The sequence below is a fragment of the Camellia sinensis genome, chromosome 8, assembly GCF_055761805.1.
Source record: "Camellia sinensis isolate YWXY chromosome 8, ASM5576180v1, whole genome shotgun sequence".
NCBI lineage: Eukaryota > Viridiplantae > Streptophyta > Magnoliopsida > Ericales > Theaceae > Camellia > Camellia sinensis.
In genome coordinates, this window is record NC_138968.1 from 126,048,473 (window position 1) to 126,067,527 (window position 19,055).

Consider the following 19,055-nt stretch of genomic DNA (forward strand, 5'->3'; position numbering starts at 1 on the left):
ACAAGAATATGAAAATATACTAAATTCTTATATTTTTAATATTTAGTAAAAAATTTTTAAAAAAAATCACAAATATTATACTTTTTAATTATATTTATATTAAGTATATTTAAAAACATTAAAAATATAAAAAAATTTAATAAAAAAAAAATACTAAACATAAAAAACTTAAATTTAAAAAATTGGAACCATTGATAGACTAGGGAGCTCCTTGTAATTTTCCTAATTGCATTTGCAACCCTAGTTATCAATCAGTTGAACAAACCAAGAAAACCCTTCAAAACCCGCAACTCAGCAAGGTTACTACTCACTGTTCATCTGCCACAGAGACATATACAGAAAGAAGCTGAGACGGTACGTGTATTCATCTTTTCCATTGTTGTGAATAATTGGACGGTAATTCACTTTTTTAATTTGTGTGTATGTGTGTGTCATGTACAGTATTAGCCAACTACAGATTGTTCTCAGTTGGAAATTTTTATTTCGTGAAATGAGTTCTTTCTTTCTTTCAATCAATTTAAATTTTTATTTTTTATTTTTTATTTTTATCGATAAGCAAGTGAACTGGGTCTTTGAATTTGTTGGGTTTCAGAAGTTGAGTCTCGCTCTCTCCTCGAATTTGGTGAATTGTTGATGTTCTTGAAATATTAGCCTATTAATAATCTAACAGCTTGTTTGGGTTGATGGGTTTGGTGAGAAAATAAAATAAATGGGGAGAAAAAGAACTATCATAACTTGTTTGAATGATTGTGGAGGTAAGAAATACTTAGAATTGGAGAGAAATGGTGAGAAAAGAGGTAACTTAGCCCGTACTCAATTCTTTACTCAAATTTGAGCTAAAGCTAAAGCCTTATTTGATATGAAACATCCAATGGACAAACTCATATTTAAGCATAAATTTTGGTAACAGTTTCAGTAACACACTAATGGCAGTTTGTAAATTTGAAAGCTATGAAATGGTTGTGAAAATTTTGAGTAAACATTTGAGTCTTCCTTGATTTGGGTAAAAAAGAAGAAGGGTGAAACTCAAATTTGATATAAGTTTGAGTCAAGGAGTGGAGAGTTTTTTGAGTGATTTTTACCCGAATTTAATTTTGATATAGGTTTAAGCTAAGTGTTAGAGATGCCCTTAAAACTTATATTTTTTTACACGCTAAAATTGATGGGACTTGTGAGAAACAAAAATTATTGTATAACATTGTTTCAAAATACCTAAATTATCCATTTAAATACAAAAGAAAATGACTTGTGCTATCTTTTATTTATTGTTCATCCAAACACAACGGTGTGAAATCACAATCATTTATTTTCTCACCTTGTTTACCAAATGGACTGTAAATGTGTGGTGAAACAGAGTTTTATTTAATTTATGTGACCTGGGTTCAGTTTGTTGCAGTTATAAAAGATGGCTGATGTTCTCATGCCCAAGTCCAAGAAATCCAATTTGTTGTAATCCGGAATATCTTTCCAAGGTGGAGTGGTTCTAGCTGTTTTTTTTTTTTCTTTGTTCTTATTTATTTATTTTTGCCCCTTTGGTTCTAACTCCATCGAATTGTGTTTTCTCAGCTTGTGACAACAATCTTGTTCATGAATTGAGAGGAGGAAGCCAAACAGATGATATACACCTCTTTGTAATCCCTTTTATTATTCATTGAGAAGTGACAAATGGGTCACACAGTTATACTTCAGAAATTACTTGTTGAGGTTCCTTATATGCATAATCTGAATTTGATCTCCAACCAAACGGACCTTAGTTATGGTACTGGCCATGGGTTGTCAACAAAAACATCAGCAATTCACTTCAGGTTTTCTACCAGGAGTAACTGCAAAATTCAACCTTCTCTACAACGGAGGGGAGATGTTGGTTTTAGAAAAAATGCACTTACGTTGCGGTGTAGTGCCCAACAAATAGGTATTTGCCTTGATAGAGTTAACAAGGATGACCAGGATGACTGGAGCTCAGATAGATATGAGATGGGTGTAGAGAAGAAACTTAGAGAACAAATGCATTTAAAGAAGCATCTTCATTCCTCTGCAGTGCCTTCAGATGGGTCCTTTGTTGGGAATGATGAAGAGACTAATAATGAAATCCTTCAACGTTTCTGTAGTTATGGGAAGTTAGTCGAGGCATCTAAGTTGATAGAAGTGATGGCTCGTCGAAACCAAATTCCGCATTTCCCATCTTGCAAAAACTTAATCAGGGGCCTTATCAAGGTTGCCCAGACAGACAAAGCTTCCAGAATCTTGAAAATCATGGTCATGTCCGGTGGCGTTCCTGATATTATCACATACAACATGTTAATTGGTGGGCTATGTAAGAAGGGACAGTTAATATATGCCACTGACATCTTAGAGGACATGAGCTTAAGTGGTTGCCCCCCTGATGTGATTACTTATAACACGATATTGCGCTCTATGTTTGATCATGGTAGGTTTGATCAAGCCATTGGATTTTGGAAGGATCAACTTAGAAAGGGATGCCCTCCTTATGTGATCACATATACAATTCTCATCGAGTTAGTTTGCGAGCACTGTGGGATTGTACGGGCTTTAGAAGTATTGGAAGATTTGGCAATTGAAGGGTGTTATCCTGATATTGTGACCTACAATTCACTGGTTAATTTTACTTGTAAACGAGGGAACTTTGATGATACAACTTTGGTTATTTATAATCTTCTATCACGTGGGATGGAACCCAATGCTATAACCTACAACACGTTCCTCCACTCTCTTTGTAGCCGTGGCTATTGGGATGAGGTAGATGAGATCTTCTCATTCATGAATAACACTTCCCATTCTCCTTCTGTCGTAACTTACAATATCTTGATCAATGGATTCTGCAAGTATGGGCTGGTACATCGCGCGATTGAATTCTTTGCCCATATGGTTTGCCAAAGCTGCTCTCCTGACATCATCACCTATAACATCCTCCTGCGTGCTCTTTGTAAAGAGGAAATGACAGACGAAGTTCTCCAAATTCTTCATATTTTAGGTGATACTGGTTGTTCTCCTAGTTTGATCACATATAATATCGTGATTGATGGATTGGCAAAAAATGGTTGTATGGAGAGAGCAATGGAAGTGTATGGGCGCATGATAGAGAATGGGATTATTCCTGATGATATCACCCATCGATGTTTATTATGGGGGTTTTGTCAGGTGGGCCTAGTTGAGGAAGGTGTGGAAATATTGAAGAAGATGGTTAAGAGGAACCACAGAGTCCAAAATAGTTCTTACAGATGCATGATCGTGGGATTATGTAAGAACAAGAAAGTGGATATTGCAATACAGGTCTTACAAATAATGATTTCGAATCGATGTCAACCTGATGAGGATGTTTATTCCGCTATAATCAAAGGGGTATCTGCGGCTGGTATGACAGAAGAGGCTACCGAATTGCGACAGAAGTTGATTGAATTGAAGGTTTTCAGAGAAGAAACCATGTGGGATTGAACAGATAAATTCAAAATTTTTATTATGCTGCTACAAGGCTTATCACCTGCTTGAGGCATATGACAGTCTTGAAAGGTGATCCTTGTTTACAAAGTTAATCTGTCATCTGTATCTTGGTGAATATTCCATCTTTTAGAAATTGACTGTTCCATCAATTCCTTTTTGGGTAAGTTTAGGGACACTTACAAACTCATAACTATTTATACAACTAATTCCCTTGTGTTGGCGTAAGTTTGCAATTGTCCTTCTCCCTAGCATTATTGTTTTTTTTTTTTTTTTTTTATCTGTTCTTATGCAATTGTTATTATATAAGGAAAATGATGTACCTACAGAATTTAGTACAAAATTTATGACAAGAATAATGTGGTAGTGAGATTGTTGAACATATAAGTCAATCTTAATGGGTCTTTTGCTTTAAAGTAATAAAATCAAAATTTGCCACATGATTCTGAATTATTTTTTTGTTTAGATTTTCTGTTTGCCACATACATTGTGATTATCTGTTTAATGTACATTGTGAGCATGTTTTTTCTCACTATTATCTGTTTAAGTACAATGTGAACTTGTCTTTCTCTTTCTGTTTTTGTGCTTTTGTAGTTTTTCATGTTCATACAAAGATGATACAACAGCAAATTCTGGCATTACTTCTGCTATGCCATTCTAACATAAATTGTTTATGTGCACTTTTATAACATCTCTAATTGATCATTTCTTTTCTACCTTTGAATGTTTACGTCATTATGGTGCTCTTTAAGTTCACAGAATCTTGCCTGTCGTTGCTGATCATTGTCCAATCTTAATCATTACCAGCATTTAGTTTTATTTATTTATTTATTTATTTATTTATAATGCGAGGGAAGCTTTTGGGATGCATTGACGAATTTGAACCACAAGATTGACAAGGGCTGCTGCCTCCTAACAGCAAATTCTTGGATACGAGCTTCATGGTTTTCCTCGTATTCCAGAATCTATGAATCTGAGTGATCTAGTTGGAAGATTGTTCCTGCTTCAAACTGGATATACTGTTTTTTGGTAGATGTAGCAACTTTGAAAAGAGTTTTAATGTTTTTTCAATTTCGGAAAGTTTAACTGGTTGCATAAGCTTTCTGTAAGAGTAGACGTTATAGTGCGGTAACAACGATGTTATATATCACAGCAGCTGCAGGTCTTTTGTACCTAACAATTCACTTTGAGAATGTTTAACTTTCTTGTCTTCAGAGATGTTATGCATTGTATATCAAATCATTTTGGGTTTGGTTTTACTTTGGGCCTTTTTTGTGACTTTGTGTTTGGTGAGGGGATGCAAAAATGAGGTAGGTTTGATGCTTTAATTAATTAGAATTTTTTTAAGTGTTCTCGGGAGGCAATCTAATTTCTTGAATGAATGTTTTGTACGACATTCCTTTTTGTTTTTTTTTTAAATATAATTTCTTCTAAACTAATTACAAGCATGAAATTAGACAATGACAAAACAATAACAAAAATTTGCTAGCATATGCCATTTTTTTTTTTTTTTTTGCGTTGTTGCACAAGAACATTGTAGCCTCCAAAGAACTAAAGATATGTAGTAACAAGCCCAGGCCATCCTCTCAGCTGTGTCTGAATTTGACACACCTCAATTCAAACTATGAAGGGTCTTGGGGAAGTTTTTGGTTTTATTGTTTTTTGAATTGGGGAGCAAACAATTTGTTTTAAGAGTAATGCTCCACAGGCCGACAGAATAGATCGAGTATAAAACCGAATACACATGGATGCTTTATACAACAACGTTCAAATCGAGTCATGGTTTATGTGGATGCAAGCAATCTGCACTCTTTTTACCATATCAATGTGGGATCGAGTGTTTGTTTTTACGGACACAACATACATGGCTACACTCTTCAAACCACTTCGATGTGGGATCTTCGAGTCATGGCTTGTATAGATTACACGTGTCTATGATCTTGCCTGGAGTGTGAAACACAATTCTAAATGACACTAATACAACAGCTATTCTTAACATAACTCAAAAATAAGATGAAAATGTAAGGGGAAAAAATCTCAAATTAGGGGAATTATTCTATATTTCAATGGGGAAAAAAAAAAATGCCAACTTCGCGTGTACAAATCTTCCCAAAACTTACATTTTGCAGATTTTATTGTGCCTAGCTTCAGTGTAGCACGACGGTACAGCCTGCCCATATCACCACCCCCACCTTGTTTTAGTGGTCAGCTCACATATCATTTTGCGTCCTTTAAAAATCCATGCAAATTACATTAGCTACAGACGTAGAAATTTTAGCAGAGATGTTAGGTCAAAAACTTCTGTAAGTATGCAGTTATCAAGAACACAATATGATTACAAAATCTCCCCTCTCATGCCTTGTCTGGAGCCAGCAACATTATTCCCTCTCAATGTTGATCCATCATGAAATGGAACTTCCTCTCAAACCATAATATGTCCAAAGCATAACCCCGGTGTACACTTTTCTCAATCAGAGAAATATAAGTTCAAAGATTATAAACCCAAAAGATAGATTGATGACAAGCTACTTATTGTTTCCTGTATGAGTGACTTCTTTATAAACATCAAGCATAGGAAACGTTTTGTTCAAACGTTTGAACGAATCTTTTGAAATGACATCCATTGTAAAAAGGGAATTTGCCAACTCCATTGCCTCGGCTCGCCACCCTGCAAAACCAATCCCTTCAACCAACAAAATGCATGTGGTTTCATTTGGTAGGCATCCCTTCTCGACCATTTCTGCTAGTGTGTCGATGGCATTGTCAATTCTATGAGCTTTGCACAATCCAAGGAGCACAATATTGTATGTGATGACCGTTGGTCGGAATCCACTACCCTCCTCCATGTCCCCCAACAACCCAATAGCTTCATCCACCATCCCATCTCTACACAAACAAGATATGAGTGAATTGTATGTAATCTCATCGGGTTCAATCCTTTTGTTTACCATCTCCGAAATCATTCTCAAAGCCCTAGTTCTATCTCCATTATTCCACAAGGCACTAAACATTGTATTGTAAGAACTGACATCTGGAGGGCAACCTATTTCGCCAAGCATGTCAAAAATCTCCATAGCATGATCGGCATTGCCATTCTTGCACAAGGCTGACAAGATTGTGTTGTAGTTCACAATATCCGGGGAACAACCTGTAGAGATCATATAATCCAACAACTCTATAGCCAAAACCAATTTCCCCTCTCTGCAAAGCGCGGAAATCAATGGATCATAACTGTAAGTGCCTGGACTCAAACCCTTTTCCATCATAAGCTTCAAGACACTAACTGCCTCATCAATCTTGCCTTTGCGACAGAGCGAGCTTATCAAGATGCTATAAGTCACCACATTTGGCTTGCACCCTATAGAGCACATCTTGGTTACTAACTTCTCACCATCATTCCATTTCCCCTGATTCAGTACTTCCCTCAACAACATATTATAAGAAATCACATCCGGGTTGCATCCCTTTCCCGGTAAGCTCCTAACAAACTCAAAAGCGCGATCCAACATCCCTTCTCTGCACAAACCCCTAATGATTGCATTATAAGTGTATATATCAGGTTGAAGCCCTCTCTGTAACATTTCATCTAACAGCTTCATCGCATCGTTTACGCCACCTTCAAGGATGGTTGCTTCGATCAGAATTGTGTAGGTGATCACAGTAGGTTTGCAATTATCCTTCAATAATTGATTCAAAACCTTCAAAGCTGATTCCAATTTACCCCTACTACAAAGACTCCCAATTATGATGTTATACGTGACAATATCAGGTAAAAAACCCCGATTTCTCATCCGATTCAACACTTGGTTGGCTGATTCAATCTGATTTACCTTGCAAAGCCCACTGATTAGGACATTATAGGCAAACACATCAGGTTCACCATGTGACTCCAAAATCTCCATAACCCTAACTGCTCTTTCAACAATTTTTGAATTGAAGAACCCTTTCATGAGCTTTGTGCAGAGAATCACACCAGGTTTGAAACCCTTGTTCACCGTACACTCAAGAAAATACAGAGACTCATTGTATTTCCCTGATTTGTAGGACCTGTTGAGCAGTTTGATCAAATGGGTATGTTTGTATTCATGAGATTGCAAATGGGTTGGTCTTGGTTCAGCAGAAACCCTAGCTTTTGGTGGATTTCTGGGGCTACTGACACTGTCATTAGTTCTACAGCTCACAACAGAGTTGTGATGATGATAATGTGAAGTGGGCTTAATCAGCTGAGTACAATAGGGAAGGCAATGAGGAGAGAACTCAACAGAATATATTGTCATTGGATTACCTGTTTTGTGGAGCTCAATCATGGTTTTAAATCGGGATCGGTATCAGTATCGGTATCGGTGATACAGTCATATACACTGATATTAGACAGTATCAACTGATATATTCGTAAATAATATACAATTCCATTATATATATGGAGAGAGAGAGGACCTGTGATTTTCTGGAGGGAATATGGAGGCCATGGAAGTTGGCCGTTGGAATGGTGGATCCATGATCTTGGATCGCCATAGGATGAGTGAGATCACATAGTTTGGATAAGGTTGGTGAACGGGTCGGGTATTTGGTTGGATCAAACTAACTTGGATTTGGAATTGGTATTAATGTAAGAAGAAAAAAACAGAAAAATAATTACAATTTTGCAAGTTTTTTGGGGTACTTTCCTCACTTTTTAATTATTTTGTGTTAGAAACTTTTTTTTTTTTTTTTTTTTGGTGATTGTTCCTATTAATTATATTATTTGATCAACTTTATAGCTTATTAGTGTTATGATTTTTAAAGGGAAAATAACAAATTAGTTGAATGTTGAATTTTTATTTTTTATTTTTTATTTTTGGTCTAAATTAATGGAAACTTTATGAATTTTAATCATTAAAGTCATAAATGTTTTCATGTGTCATGTAATTATTTTTGAGAAGTTGACTTGATTGTAATTTTTTTATTTTTAAATTAGGCTAAGCTGCTATCCAGTCTAAATCTAGATTAGAAGATGTTGTCCAGACACGTCTGTTTCAATGATTTGAACAATTTATTTTATATAGAACGCATGTATAATATCCTTAAAAAAAATTACGCACTTATTTCCTGAAAAAATAAATAGTATATTTTAAAAAATAGATTTCTCATCTATTTTTTTGGCAATCAAGTGAGCTACCTCAAATTCAACTTAGTTTCATTTTAGAGCTGCAACTTCCAAAGCTATAATAATATTTGTTACTTTCATTTTAGCTGAAAAAATAAATAGTCTATTTACTTTCATTCTAGCTGGTAACATTGTATTTAGGTTATATTTGAATCAAGTATTTAAATAAGAATTTGTTAAAAGAAAAAACAAAATGAAAGAAATATATATATATATATATATATTTATATATTAACTTTTCCCTTTCATTTTTCTTTCCTTCTACAAATCCACTCTCAAATTTTTTATCCAAACACAACCTTAAAAATTTACAAAATGAAATCCCTTAATTTTAATTTGACCTCTTATGTTAAACATTACATGGTAAAATTGGTCACTTAACCATAACAGTGAGGTTGTGTAATAGCAGCAGTAGCAGTCATCAGTGCTAGAGACATAGATGAAATTCACAGAATGAGATGTGAGATTCATTTGTGCAACTATACTTATTCAGTAATAGAAGAGAGAGAGAGAGGGGTATGCCCTAGTGTTATATAACCATTCAAAAAACCATCTAATCAATTATCAGACAAAGCTTGTGAAATTCAAGTGAAGTTTATTAAGAAAAATTACTGTACCCACTAAAATCTTACCCAACAAAGCCTCAAACTTGCATCAGAATGTGATATTCAAATACTGAGCTTTATAGTCTTTAGCCAAGGCCTGGATAGATACACAAAACAATACTAATGAAAGAAAAGAAAAGAGAAGGGAGAAAGTTCAATGCTCCCCATTATTACCTTGTACCTTGTCTGTGATTCTCTGTATCTCCAATCTTGATTCAACAATTAGAATGCCATGGCCAGTTCAAGAGTAGTACAATTTTGGATACCATAATCTGCTAGAGTTTGATGGCCTTGGAGCGACTTCCCAATAAACATGAGACGTAGACAATCAGTAGTAAAACTCAGCTTTTTCCAACTTTGTTCATGACACTGTCAATTGTATCAAATTTCTCCACATCGAGTACTATGGTTCGTTCCCATGTCTTGATAAATATCTGCATAGGGGAAATCACTTGAATCGTACAATCCTCCTCAATGTTGTAGTAAAAAAGAGTCCGAGAGTCCTCGAGCTTGTTTTGATTATAGATCAGGATTTGATGGTCTATGGGGAGACCCACCATGCTTGTGATCATAGCTTTCAAAACATGTACAGTATACCAAATTTTCACACTAAACTTCATACTTTTTCGCCAACGCATAGATACAATGATTTGCTTCACATCTCCTTCGGAACAATCAACCAAATTGAGGGTAGACCCTTCTTCGATGCCATAACAATGAAGAATCAAGTGACTATCCTCAAGTACTTTCCCAGCAAAAATGAATCTCTGCGAATCTGGAGGGATGCAAAACTTGTCATGAATCATGTTTTTGACATGGTGAATATTGTCCCATCCCGACACCTCAAGTTCTAGTGTTTTCTTATCCTGAATTGTGCATACCTCGATATAGATCAGAATTGAGGAATTTACCATGAAAAGGGTTGATTTCTCTTTGATGCCATAGTCAGCTAAAGTTTTGGAGTCTTTCAATGGCACTGCCTTGTAAACTAGCTCAAGATGATCATGCAACCTTCCTTCTGTGCCTTGAATCAAATTCTTCACATCAATGACTGCATACCAAGCTCTCACTTCAAGTGGTTCAAATTCTTGATTTTTCTTGCAAATATAGACTTGCATTGCACTTCTCGGGCATAAGTCCATGTCAAGAGTAGATTTTTTCCCAATGCCACAAGCCGAAAGTGTGTCTTCATCCTTCAATGGCTCTCCATCACGGGTCAGTGTTTGATGCTGAAGTGGTGTCCCCTTCTTTTCTGAAATCAAGGCCTTCACATTTGCAACAAGATCCACTTTTTTACCTTTAGTGAAACCATCTTACCAATGGGACGTATCCTAATGAATATATATCCATCAAAGGACAAACTAGATGTATAATCGGATCCATTTTGAGGTCATATTTGGCCGAAGTGTGGGAGTTCACTTTTTTTCGGGCATGAATTAGAATTTGCTCTACGCTCTGGATCATGGCCTTGATGTCTCGAACAGTATGCCAACCTTTTACTTCAAGAGGGATTGTTTTTCGTGCCACATTTACAAATATTTGCAGCTCCTCTGTTGGTTTGACAAACAATTGAAAGGTGAATTTTTTGGGATGTCTAGGTCTACAAGTTTCTGGGTATCATTAAGTTGTTTTGCACCATAGTAAAGTATATGAAGATCTTGTCGAATTCGTTCCTCAACCTCAATGACGTTCTTGATGTTCAGAACTGTATCAGACATATTCAGCTTAAGCGTAATTGTTTTGCCACTTGAAGACATCTCAATGAATACTTGAAACACCACTGCACCATGGAGGACCATGTGAAGGGTAGACCCCTTGACGATATCATAATTACACAATGTATGACCATCTTCAAGGCGATTTCAAGCCGAAAATATCTCTTGAAGGTTTGGTGGAATACCATAATGAGCTTGGATTTTAAGCTTAACATCATCAATTGTGTTGCAGCTCTTTACCTTCAAAAGTAGTGTTTCAGGAATCTTCAAGAGGAGCTCTATCTACAGCAGTAAAAGAAAATTGAGAGAAAAAAAAAGAAGAAGAAAAGTTGAGGATAAACTGTTAGTCATAGCTCAAGTTGGAGACTTGCAAATATTTCAAGGAAATTCTTGAAGTCTTTAATTTGTTGAAAAGTCTTTAGCCCCAAAAAAGTTTTTAGGTGTGAAGATTTGTGAATGTGTAAGTACTCATGCATATATGTGTGAAGGTTTGTGTTAAATGTTGATTAAGACAAGTTCAGGGGTTCTTAGTGCAATTGACCCTCTCAACTATAAAAACAACACAAGTGTCTCGTTTTTATGAAGTGATATTCTCTAATAATTGATTGGGTACCTTTCAGTTTTATTATAATGACTAAACTGAAAAAGAAGCATCAGGCCTAATTGATGGATTGTTTCATTTTTTTCGTTTGTGTTTGTTGTGGTAATTACATTACATCTAAAAAATTTGTAATTTTTTTTTAAATTATTAATAACTAAAAAATAGAAAGCAAATAAATAATTGGCAGCAAAAAAAAAAAACACTAAAAAAAAACTAAAAAAAACAATAAGAAAGCAAATAAATAAATAAACATGGAGTTGGGGACAACAATAATAAAGCAGGCAAATAAATAAATAAACATAGGGGTTGGGATTCTCTTCCCCTGCTTGCCATGTATTTTGTTTTCGTTCTTAATAAAAAAAAAAAAAGTAGTTAAATCACATTGACCTTCCTCAAATATCGGAGAAAATGAAGTAAATTTTATAAATTTGATATAGTTGCACTAATCTCTCTTTTAGTAAAATTAAAAGAGACCGAAACTAAAATAGATGGTATAAAAATATAAAGATAAAAGAGATGCCAACGTTATTTTTTTATTCATACGACCAAAAACAAATTTATGAAAAGAAAATTTTTATACAAATTACAAATCAAGAGACCCACTGTGATTATTAAGGGACCGAGGGAATCAATTTTTATATTTTAAGAACACCCTCTACCCTATGAAATACGGACACTTCAAAATAGGCGTTGTAGCAGTGTTGGACATGGGGACACACTGAAGACACATACAGGACACGCCAAATGGAGAATCCCTTTAATTTTTTTGCAAGGGACATGGCTGGGACGTGCCAAATAATTTTATTTTCTTTTTTTGTTGGGAACACTACGGGAACAAACATGTCCAAATATGGATAATTTATTAATTTTTTAAATATAATGGTGTTATATATATATATATATAGTGAATTAATGTTAGCTTTTATTAATTTGTTTGTTTGGTAACATAATATTAATCTACATAACAAATATATATAAAAATAAATTTTAAAAAAATTTATTGTGTCTCTTACCATATTCATGTCCCCATTTTTTTTGAGATCATTGTATTCTATATCTGTGTCCGTATATTATTGCATGTACCTCAAATAAGTGCTAACCACTTTTTCTTATTCATAACATGGTCAAAACTGCTAAGCGAAATGTTTGACGAATAAAATAAAAAAAAAAATCAACACAAAAAATCAACTCATCCTCTCTGTTTTTTTGGGATGAGCTCCTCTTTCATCTCTACAATATTCTTATGGTCTACAATTTGGATTTCATATCAATGATCTGAATTGCCTATCTTGTAGAGTTTGCAAAGTCATTCATACAAAAAATTAATTTCATTGGACATAAACGCAACAACAAATCACATTTTGTTTTATAAAATGAAGGATAAATAAGATTGCAAACTTATACCTTCCGATTTATAAAACAAAATACAATTTATTCCTACATATATAGTTGTCCCATAAAACTTGGCATTGGTTCAGATCATCTGTATGCGCTAGGTTAGAGCCACAAGAGGAACAAAAAACTTCAATGTAACAAACAGTGATATCGATGACGTGGTATCATCATCTAATAGTATCTCCGCATTTACCCTCTTAAGCATATGTGGCAAGCTAAAACTAGGTTCATCCCTTCCATATAGGGTTTATTTTTTTGTTGGTAATCACCATTACATTGAAGATTTACTCCACAAGACGGATATGGAGGAATAAAGTAAATAAAACTTATCCCTATGTTTTACATAACTTTTCATAACAAATTAAAAAAATACTGAAAAGTTAATTCTCTGGTTCTATTTGTTTAGAAATAAACGAAGATAGAAAATAAAAATGATAGAGAGTGAAGTGAGAGAAATTAAAAAATAAATTATTTTCTTGCATGCATTTGAATAGATGCAAAATTTTGTAAGAAAATAATGGAAAAAAAATATATAATCACTGCATAACGGGAGTTATAGAGAGAACTATGGACAAAAAGAAAAACAAAATAAACTTGGAGTAAATTTGTGGAAAAAAATAAATTTTCCTGTATATTTTGCAATAAATTATTAGCCTAACTAACAAGTTAATTTGAGTTGTCTCTATCTAAATAAACACAATTTTTTTTTTTTTTTTCACTTTCCTGTATTATCTATCTAACCTTTTTAGTACTTTCTATCTAAACAAACATACAAAAAAAAAAAAAAGATTTTCTTTTTCTATCACTTTCATGTATTATCTATCTAACCAAACTAAGGATTCTTAATCATTCAAAATTTTAAATACATCTATATATATGAGATACCTCTTCTTCTCGGGAATCCAATGACAGTTGAGACTTGGGAACTCTTTTGTGGGTTGTAGAAGTAGGAGCTAACACATTGTTTGAAGAAGCCATTGATTACATGGAGGAAGTTGAAGCAATTTAAATTTAAAAATCTATTAGGTGGATATTATATATATACACATGCACACACTTATGTAGGCGTGGAAAGGAAAGTGACTTTTGAGAGGCCTACAAAAATGGTGATTTTATAAATGCGATGGCCTAAACCCTAGAGGAGCCGAGTAGTCTCTAGCTACTACAATGTATCAAGGAGCAATAAAATTAGGGTTAGGTTCTTGGGAAGCTATTGGGTATTGCTGGAGTACGGTCACGTAGTACTCTAAGCTATTATAATTAGTAGAGAATGTAAGATTTATGATTTTATGTTGAATAATTAAGAAACATGAGAGGCATAGTGAATAATGATTAGTGAATGTGTATGGACACGTGTTGTTCCGAAAATATCCAATAATTTTATTATATTTGAACTTAAGATAATTTGAAAAATTAGTAGACTTTATCATAAATCTTATTTTGATTATTGGAGAGTATATATTATTTATGAAAAAAATCAATCGATCGTAAACTACAAGTATGCGTAAGGTGAGTTGCAGTTTTTCATTAGTTAGAGATTGAAAATTTTGAAGTGTTTAATCACCTTTGGATTGGATAACACCAATTAAATTACCTTGTTCGATAAAAATCAAAGCGATTAAAATTTATAAATGAATATGGTCCTATCAAAATTATGAAACTAAATCCATTTCAAATTATGAATCCTCACGAAAGGAAAATAATTAAATCATCCAAACATATGAGTCAACTAATTGAATTAACCTTGGATGCAATGCAAGTCTTTCAAATGACACATCTCAAAATCTTGAATTCATTTAAATTTAAATTTAAATTTAAAATTTGTGTGAACCATATAGGTAGGGGTGTGCATAATACCGCCGTAACCGTTGAAACTGCCAAAATCGCACCAAACCGCATCGCTAAGGCAAATTCGTTATTATTTGTCAATCGAACCGCCGGTTTTTTATAAGAAAAATGGTAAATTCTAGTGACACTTTTATCAATCCGCCGGTTTTTATTTTTCTTCCAAACCGCACCGACCCGCACCGCTATTAAATCATGTTTTATAAGATTCTAAAAATTCTTTTTTACTTAAGTTTGCTTGTTGTTCTATACCTTAGAATATAGTATTACATTACTACTCGAGGGGAATTTTATGTATTGTATTTGATCATTGTAACTTCCACAGATGCTTGTAATGAACTAATGGCATAGTCGTTGATATTATCATGTTGTTGCTACACTTGCTGAATTAGAAGAAAGCTTCGCAAGATACTTAACATCACGGTATCTCTCGTCTTTTTTTTTACTCTTTGATTTAAGTTTTGTAATTTGAATTATATTTTTTATAAACCACCAATCTGCCTGAACTGCCAAGGCAAATCCGTCATTATTTGCCAACCGAACCGCCGATTTTTTATAAGAAAAATAGTAAATTTTAGTGACACTTTTATCAATCCGCCACCCGCCATACGGTTTTTATTTTTCTCTCAAATCGCACCGACCCGCACCGCGCACATCCCTACATATAGGATAAAGTTATCAATAGATCCTAATACTTTGACTTAATTTTCATTAATTTTATTGAGAATAAATCTTAGTAAAATCGTCGTTAAAAATAATTTGTTTGTGACAATTTTTTATATATGTTGTTAAAATTTGACAATTAGCGACTTTTTTGTCATGATTTTTATAAATTATCGTTAAAACTTACAATTAGTGATTTTTTTTGTGACGAATTTTTCAAACTGTCGCTGAAATTTGCAAATTAGTGACTTTTTTGGTGACAAGTTTTTTAAATTGTCGCTAAAACTTGTAATTAGTAACATTTTGTGACAATTTCAAATTATCGCTAAAAATAAACAATTAGTGACGTTTTTAAATAGTATTTGATGGAAAATATCATTAATTCTCACATAACCTATTGAATAATAATTTCACCTATTAAGACCTATAAGTAAGGCCTTCTAAGTAAAAACATAAAATACTCTTATATTATTCAATAATTTTCCACATAAAATACTTTCTCTTCAAGTAGTCTAGGAGCAAATGAGTTTTTTTAATAGATAATGGTAGGGGTGTAAATTTGGCCTAGCTCGGCCCGATCCATTGTCGGGCACACAAGCTCTCACTAAAATTTGGGTCGGATCGGGCGCCCACGAGCCAAAAAATTAGGCCCAGACCTAGGGGGTACTTAGGCCTTAGGCAAGCTGGCGGGCTGGGCCTTAGGTTGGGCTAGTGGGCCTGGGCTTAGGCTAGGCTTGGCTTGACCATTTTTTTATAAAAAATTCCATCGAGATCTTCTTTTTTTTTCCACAAAAAATGGCACTGGGCCTTGAGCGAGCCTAACAAGCCAGGCTTTGAAACAAACTATCTGGGCCCAGGGTCTCAAGCTCTGGCCTAGCTGGGCCGCAATTGGGCTTCGGGTGATCCGTGGGCCAATAGGCCAAATTTACACCCCTCGACAAGGGTATTAGTAGGATTATTTTTATTATTTGAGAAAAAATTTGAATAATTTAAAAAACAAACAAACTATCATCAAATATTTGTTCATTATAGGATATAGGATGTTTTTAGAAACATTACACAAAGATAAAAGTTATGATAAAAAATTATAAATCAATTGAGAAATTACAAAGACATGAAATCAACCATTAAAACAACAAAAATATCCCACCCTTAATACCACATCAAGAAATACAGAAAAGGATTTCCTCCGATTTAATATACAATTATATTAGTCAAAGTGCGCACAAATTAATTCGAACACCCAGTTAAAAAAATCAGATAGAGAGAGATCTCTGATAATGAAGTACCATTTCCCTCCCTTTTTTCCTATTTTACAAATCAAGTTCAATGTCTTGTGTAAATTGTCAGGATTTAGATACAATTTATCATAATGCTAATTACATAAAAGTCTTGCTATAGAGGTATTGTACCTTTTTTATGGTTACTAACTTTCATACAAAATATAAAACATTTTTAAATTTCTTAACATATGTACTAAGAACACAGATTAACAAAATCCTCATAAAAATTCCTTAGTCCGGTGTAAATATTACACATTAACATTTATTTAGAGCAAACAAATATACAAACAAAAAAGAAAATGGCAAAAAAAGAATTCCCCAAGTGAATGCCACAAGGGAATCAAGCTTGTGGCATTATTAGCCTAACTAATAAGTTAATTTGAGTTGTCACTATCTAAATAAACACAATTTTTATTTTTTTTTCATTTTCCAGTATTATGTATATAACCTTTTTAGTACTTTCTATCTAAACAAACATAAAAAAAAAAAAAAAAAAAAAAAAAAAAAAAAAAAAAAAAATTATTTTTCTATCATTTTCATGTATTATCTATCTAACCAAACTAAGGATTCTTAATCATTCAAAAATTTAAATACATCTAATCTATATATATGAGATACCTCTTCTTCTCGGGAATCCGATGACAGTTGAGACTTGGGAACTCTTTTGTGGGTTGTAGAAGTAGGAGCTAACACATTGTTTGAAGATGCCATTGATTCCAAGGAGGAAGTTGAAGCAATTTAAATTTAAAAATCTATTAGGTGGATATTTTATATATATATATATACATGCACACACTTATGTAGGCATGGAAAGGAAAGTGACCTTTGAGAGGCCTACAAAAATGGTGATTTTATAAATGCGATGGCCTAAACCCTAGAGGAACCGAGTAGTCTCTAGCTATTATGTATCAAGAAGCAATAAAATTAGGGTTAGGTTCTTGGGAAGTTATTGGGTATTGTTGGAGTGGTACTCTAAGATATTATAGTTAGTAGAGAATGTAAGATTTATGATTTTACGTTGAATAATTAAGAAACATGAGAGACATAGTGAATAATGATTAGTGAAGGAGTATGGACACGTGTTGCTCTGGAAATATCTAATAATTTTATTAGATTTGAACTTAAGATCATTTGAAAAATTAGTAGAGTTTATCGTAAATCTTATTTTGATTATTTTAGAATTCTTAGTATATATTATTTATGAAAAAATCAATCCATCGTAAACTACAAGTATGTGTAAGGTGAGTTGCGGTTTTTCATTAGTTAGAGATTGAAAATTTTGAAGTGTTTAATCACCTTTGGATTGGATAACACTAATTAAATTACTTTGATCGATCAAAATCAAAGTGATTAAAATTTATAAATGAATATGGTCCAATCAAAATTATGAAACTAAATCCATTTCAAATTATGAATCCTCACGAAAGGAAAATAATTAAATCATCTAACAATATGAGTCAACTAATTGAATTAACCTTGGATGCAATGCAAGTCTTTCAAATGACACATCTCAAAATCTTGAATTCATTTAAATTTAAATTTAAAATTTGTGTGAACCATATAGGGTAAAGTATTAATAGGTCCTAATACTTCGACTTAATTTTCATCAAATTCTATTGAGAATAAATTCTAATAAAATCGTCGTTAAAAATAATTTGCTTGTGACAATTTTTTTATATGTTGCTAAAATTTGACAATTAGTAATTTTTTTTTATAATAATTTTTATAAATTGTTGTTAAAACTTACAATTAGTGACGTTTTTCTGTGACGAAATTTTCAAACTGTCGTTGAAATTTGCAAATCAGTGACTTTTTTATGATAATTTTTTAAACTGTTATTAAGACTTATAATTAGTAACATTTTGTGACAAAAATTTTAAATTATCGCTAAAAATTAACAATTAGTAACTTTTTTAATAGTATTTAATGAAAAATACCATTAATTCTCACATAACCTATTGAACAATAATTCCACTTATTAAGACCTACGCGTAAGGCCTGCTCAGTAAAAACACATAATACTCTTATATTATTCAAAAAATTTCCACATAAAATACTCTCTCTTCAAGTAGTCAAGGAGCAAATGAGTTTTTTTATAGACAAAGGTAAGGGTGTAAATTTGGCCTAGCTCAGCCCGATCTACTGTCGGGCCACGTAGGCTCTCACTAAAATTTGGGTCGAACCAGGCCGGCCTACAATCCAAAGGTCTTGGGCAAGCTAGCGGGCTGGGCGTTAGGTCAGGCTAGCGAGCCTGGGCTTAGGCTAGGTTTGACCATTTTTTAATTTTTTTTTCCATCGAAATCTTCTCTTTTTTTTCCACAAAAAATGGCACTAGGCCTTGAGCGG

At 33.4% G+C, this 19,055-nt stretch overlaps 3 protein-coding genes across 7 annotated transcripts; 1 reads left to right on the plus strand and 2 right to left on the minus strand.

The window, feature by feature from the left end:
- The first annotated feature begins 203 nt into the window (after positions 1-203).
- Positions 204-4,715, plus strand: LOC114288473 (Pentatricopeptide repeat (PPR) superfamily protein). 5 transcript variants are annotated; one of them, XR_003638279.2, is made up of 4 exons: positions 204-354; positions 1,397-1,472; positions 1,567-3,528; positions 4,314-4,715. XR_003638279.2 is itself a non-coding variant. In XM_028231988.2 (3 exons), the coding sequence occupies exon 3, from the start codon at positions 1,666-1,668 to the stop codon at positions 3,451-3,453; it is 1,788 nt and encodes a 595-aa protein (XP_028087789.1). In that variant the 5' UTR covers positions 216-354; positions 1,397-1,472; positions 1,567-1,665; the 3' UTR covers positions 3,454-3,684. The 5 variants fall into 5 exon arrangements, 2 of the variants coding, with proteins under 2 accessions (XP_028087789.1, XP_082739505.1); XR_003638285.2 differs by having other exon boundaries at positions 216-354; positions 1,567-3,619; XR_003638287.2 differs by having other exon boundaries at positions 225-354; positions 1,387-1,472.
- Positions 4,716-5,498: 783 nt separating this feature from the next.
- LOC114288487 (uncharacterized) lies at positions 5,499-8,028 on the minus strand. The gene has a single exon (XM_028232010.2). It carries the CDS (start codon positions 7,761-7,763, stop codon positions 5,982-5,984), a length of 1,782 nt encoding a protein of 593 aa, XP_028087811.2. The 5' UTR covers positions 7,764-8,028; the 3' UTR covers positions 5,499-5,981.
- Positions 8,029-9,548: 1,520 nt separating this feature from the next.
- LOC114288364 (uncharacterized) lies at positions 9,549-11,006 on the minus strand. Its single transcript, XM_082885483.1, has 2 exons — positions 10,775-11,006; positions 9,549-10,504 (listed from the first exon to the last, which is right to left on the minus strand). The coding sequence occupies exons 1-2, from the start codon at positions 11,004-11,006 to the stop codon at positions 9,549-9,551; spliced, it is 1,188 nt and encodes a 395-aa protein (XP_082741609.1).
- Between the last annotated feature and the right edge of the window lie 8,049 nt (positions 11,007-19,055).

Excerpts from the sequence above, each read along its gene's own strand:
- LOC114288364 (XM_082885483.1), bottom strand. The coding sequence starts at position 11,006 with ATGGTCCTCCATGGTGCAGTGGTGTTTCAAGTATTCATTGAGATGTCT. Across the intron at positions 10,505-10,774 it reads AAAAAATTCACCTTTCAATT|GTAAAAAAGTGGATCTTGTT; the intron begins GTTTGTCAAACC and ends GTTTCACTAAAG.
- LOC114288473 (XM_028231988.2), top strand. The coding sequence starts at position 1,666 with ATGGGTCACACAGTTATACTTCAGAAATTACTTGTTGAGGTTCCTTAT.
- LOC114288487 (XM_028232010.2), bottom strand. The coding sequence starts at position 7,763 with ATGATTGAGCTCCACAAAACAGGTAATCCAATGACAATATATTCTGTT.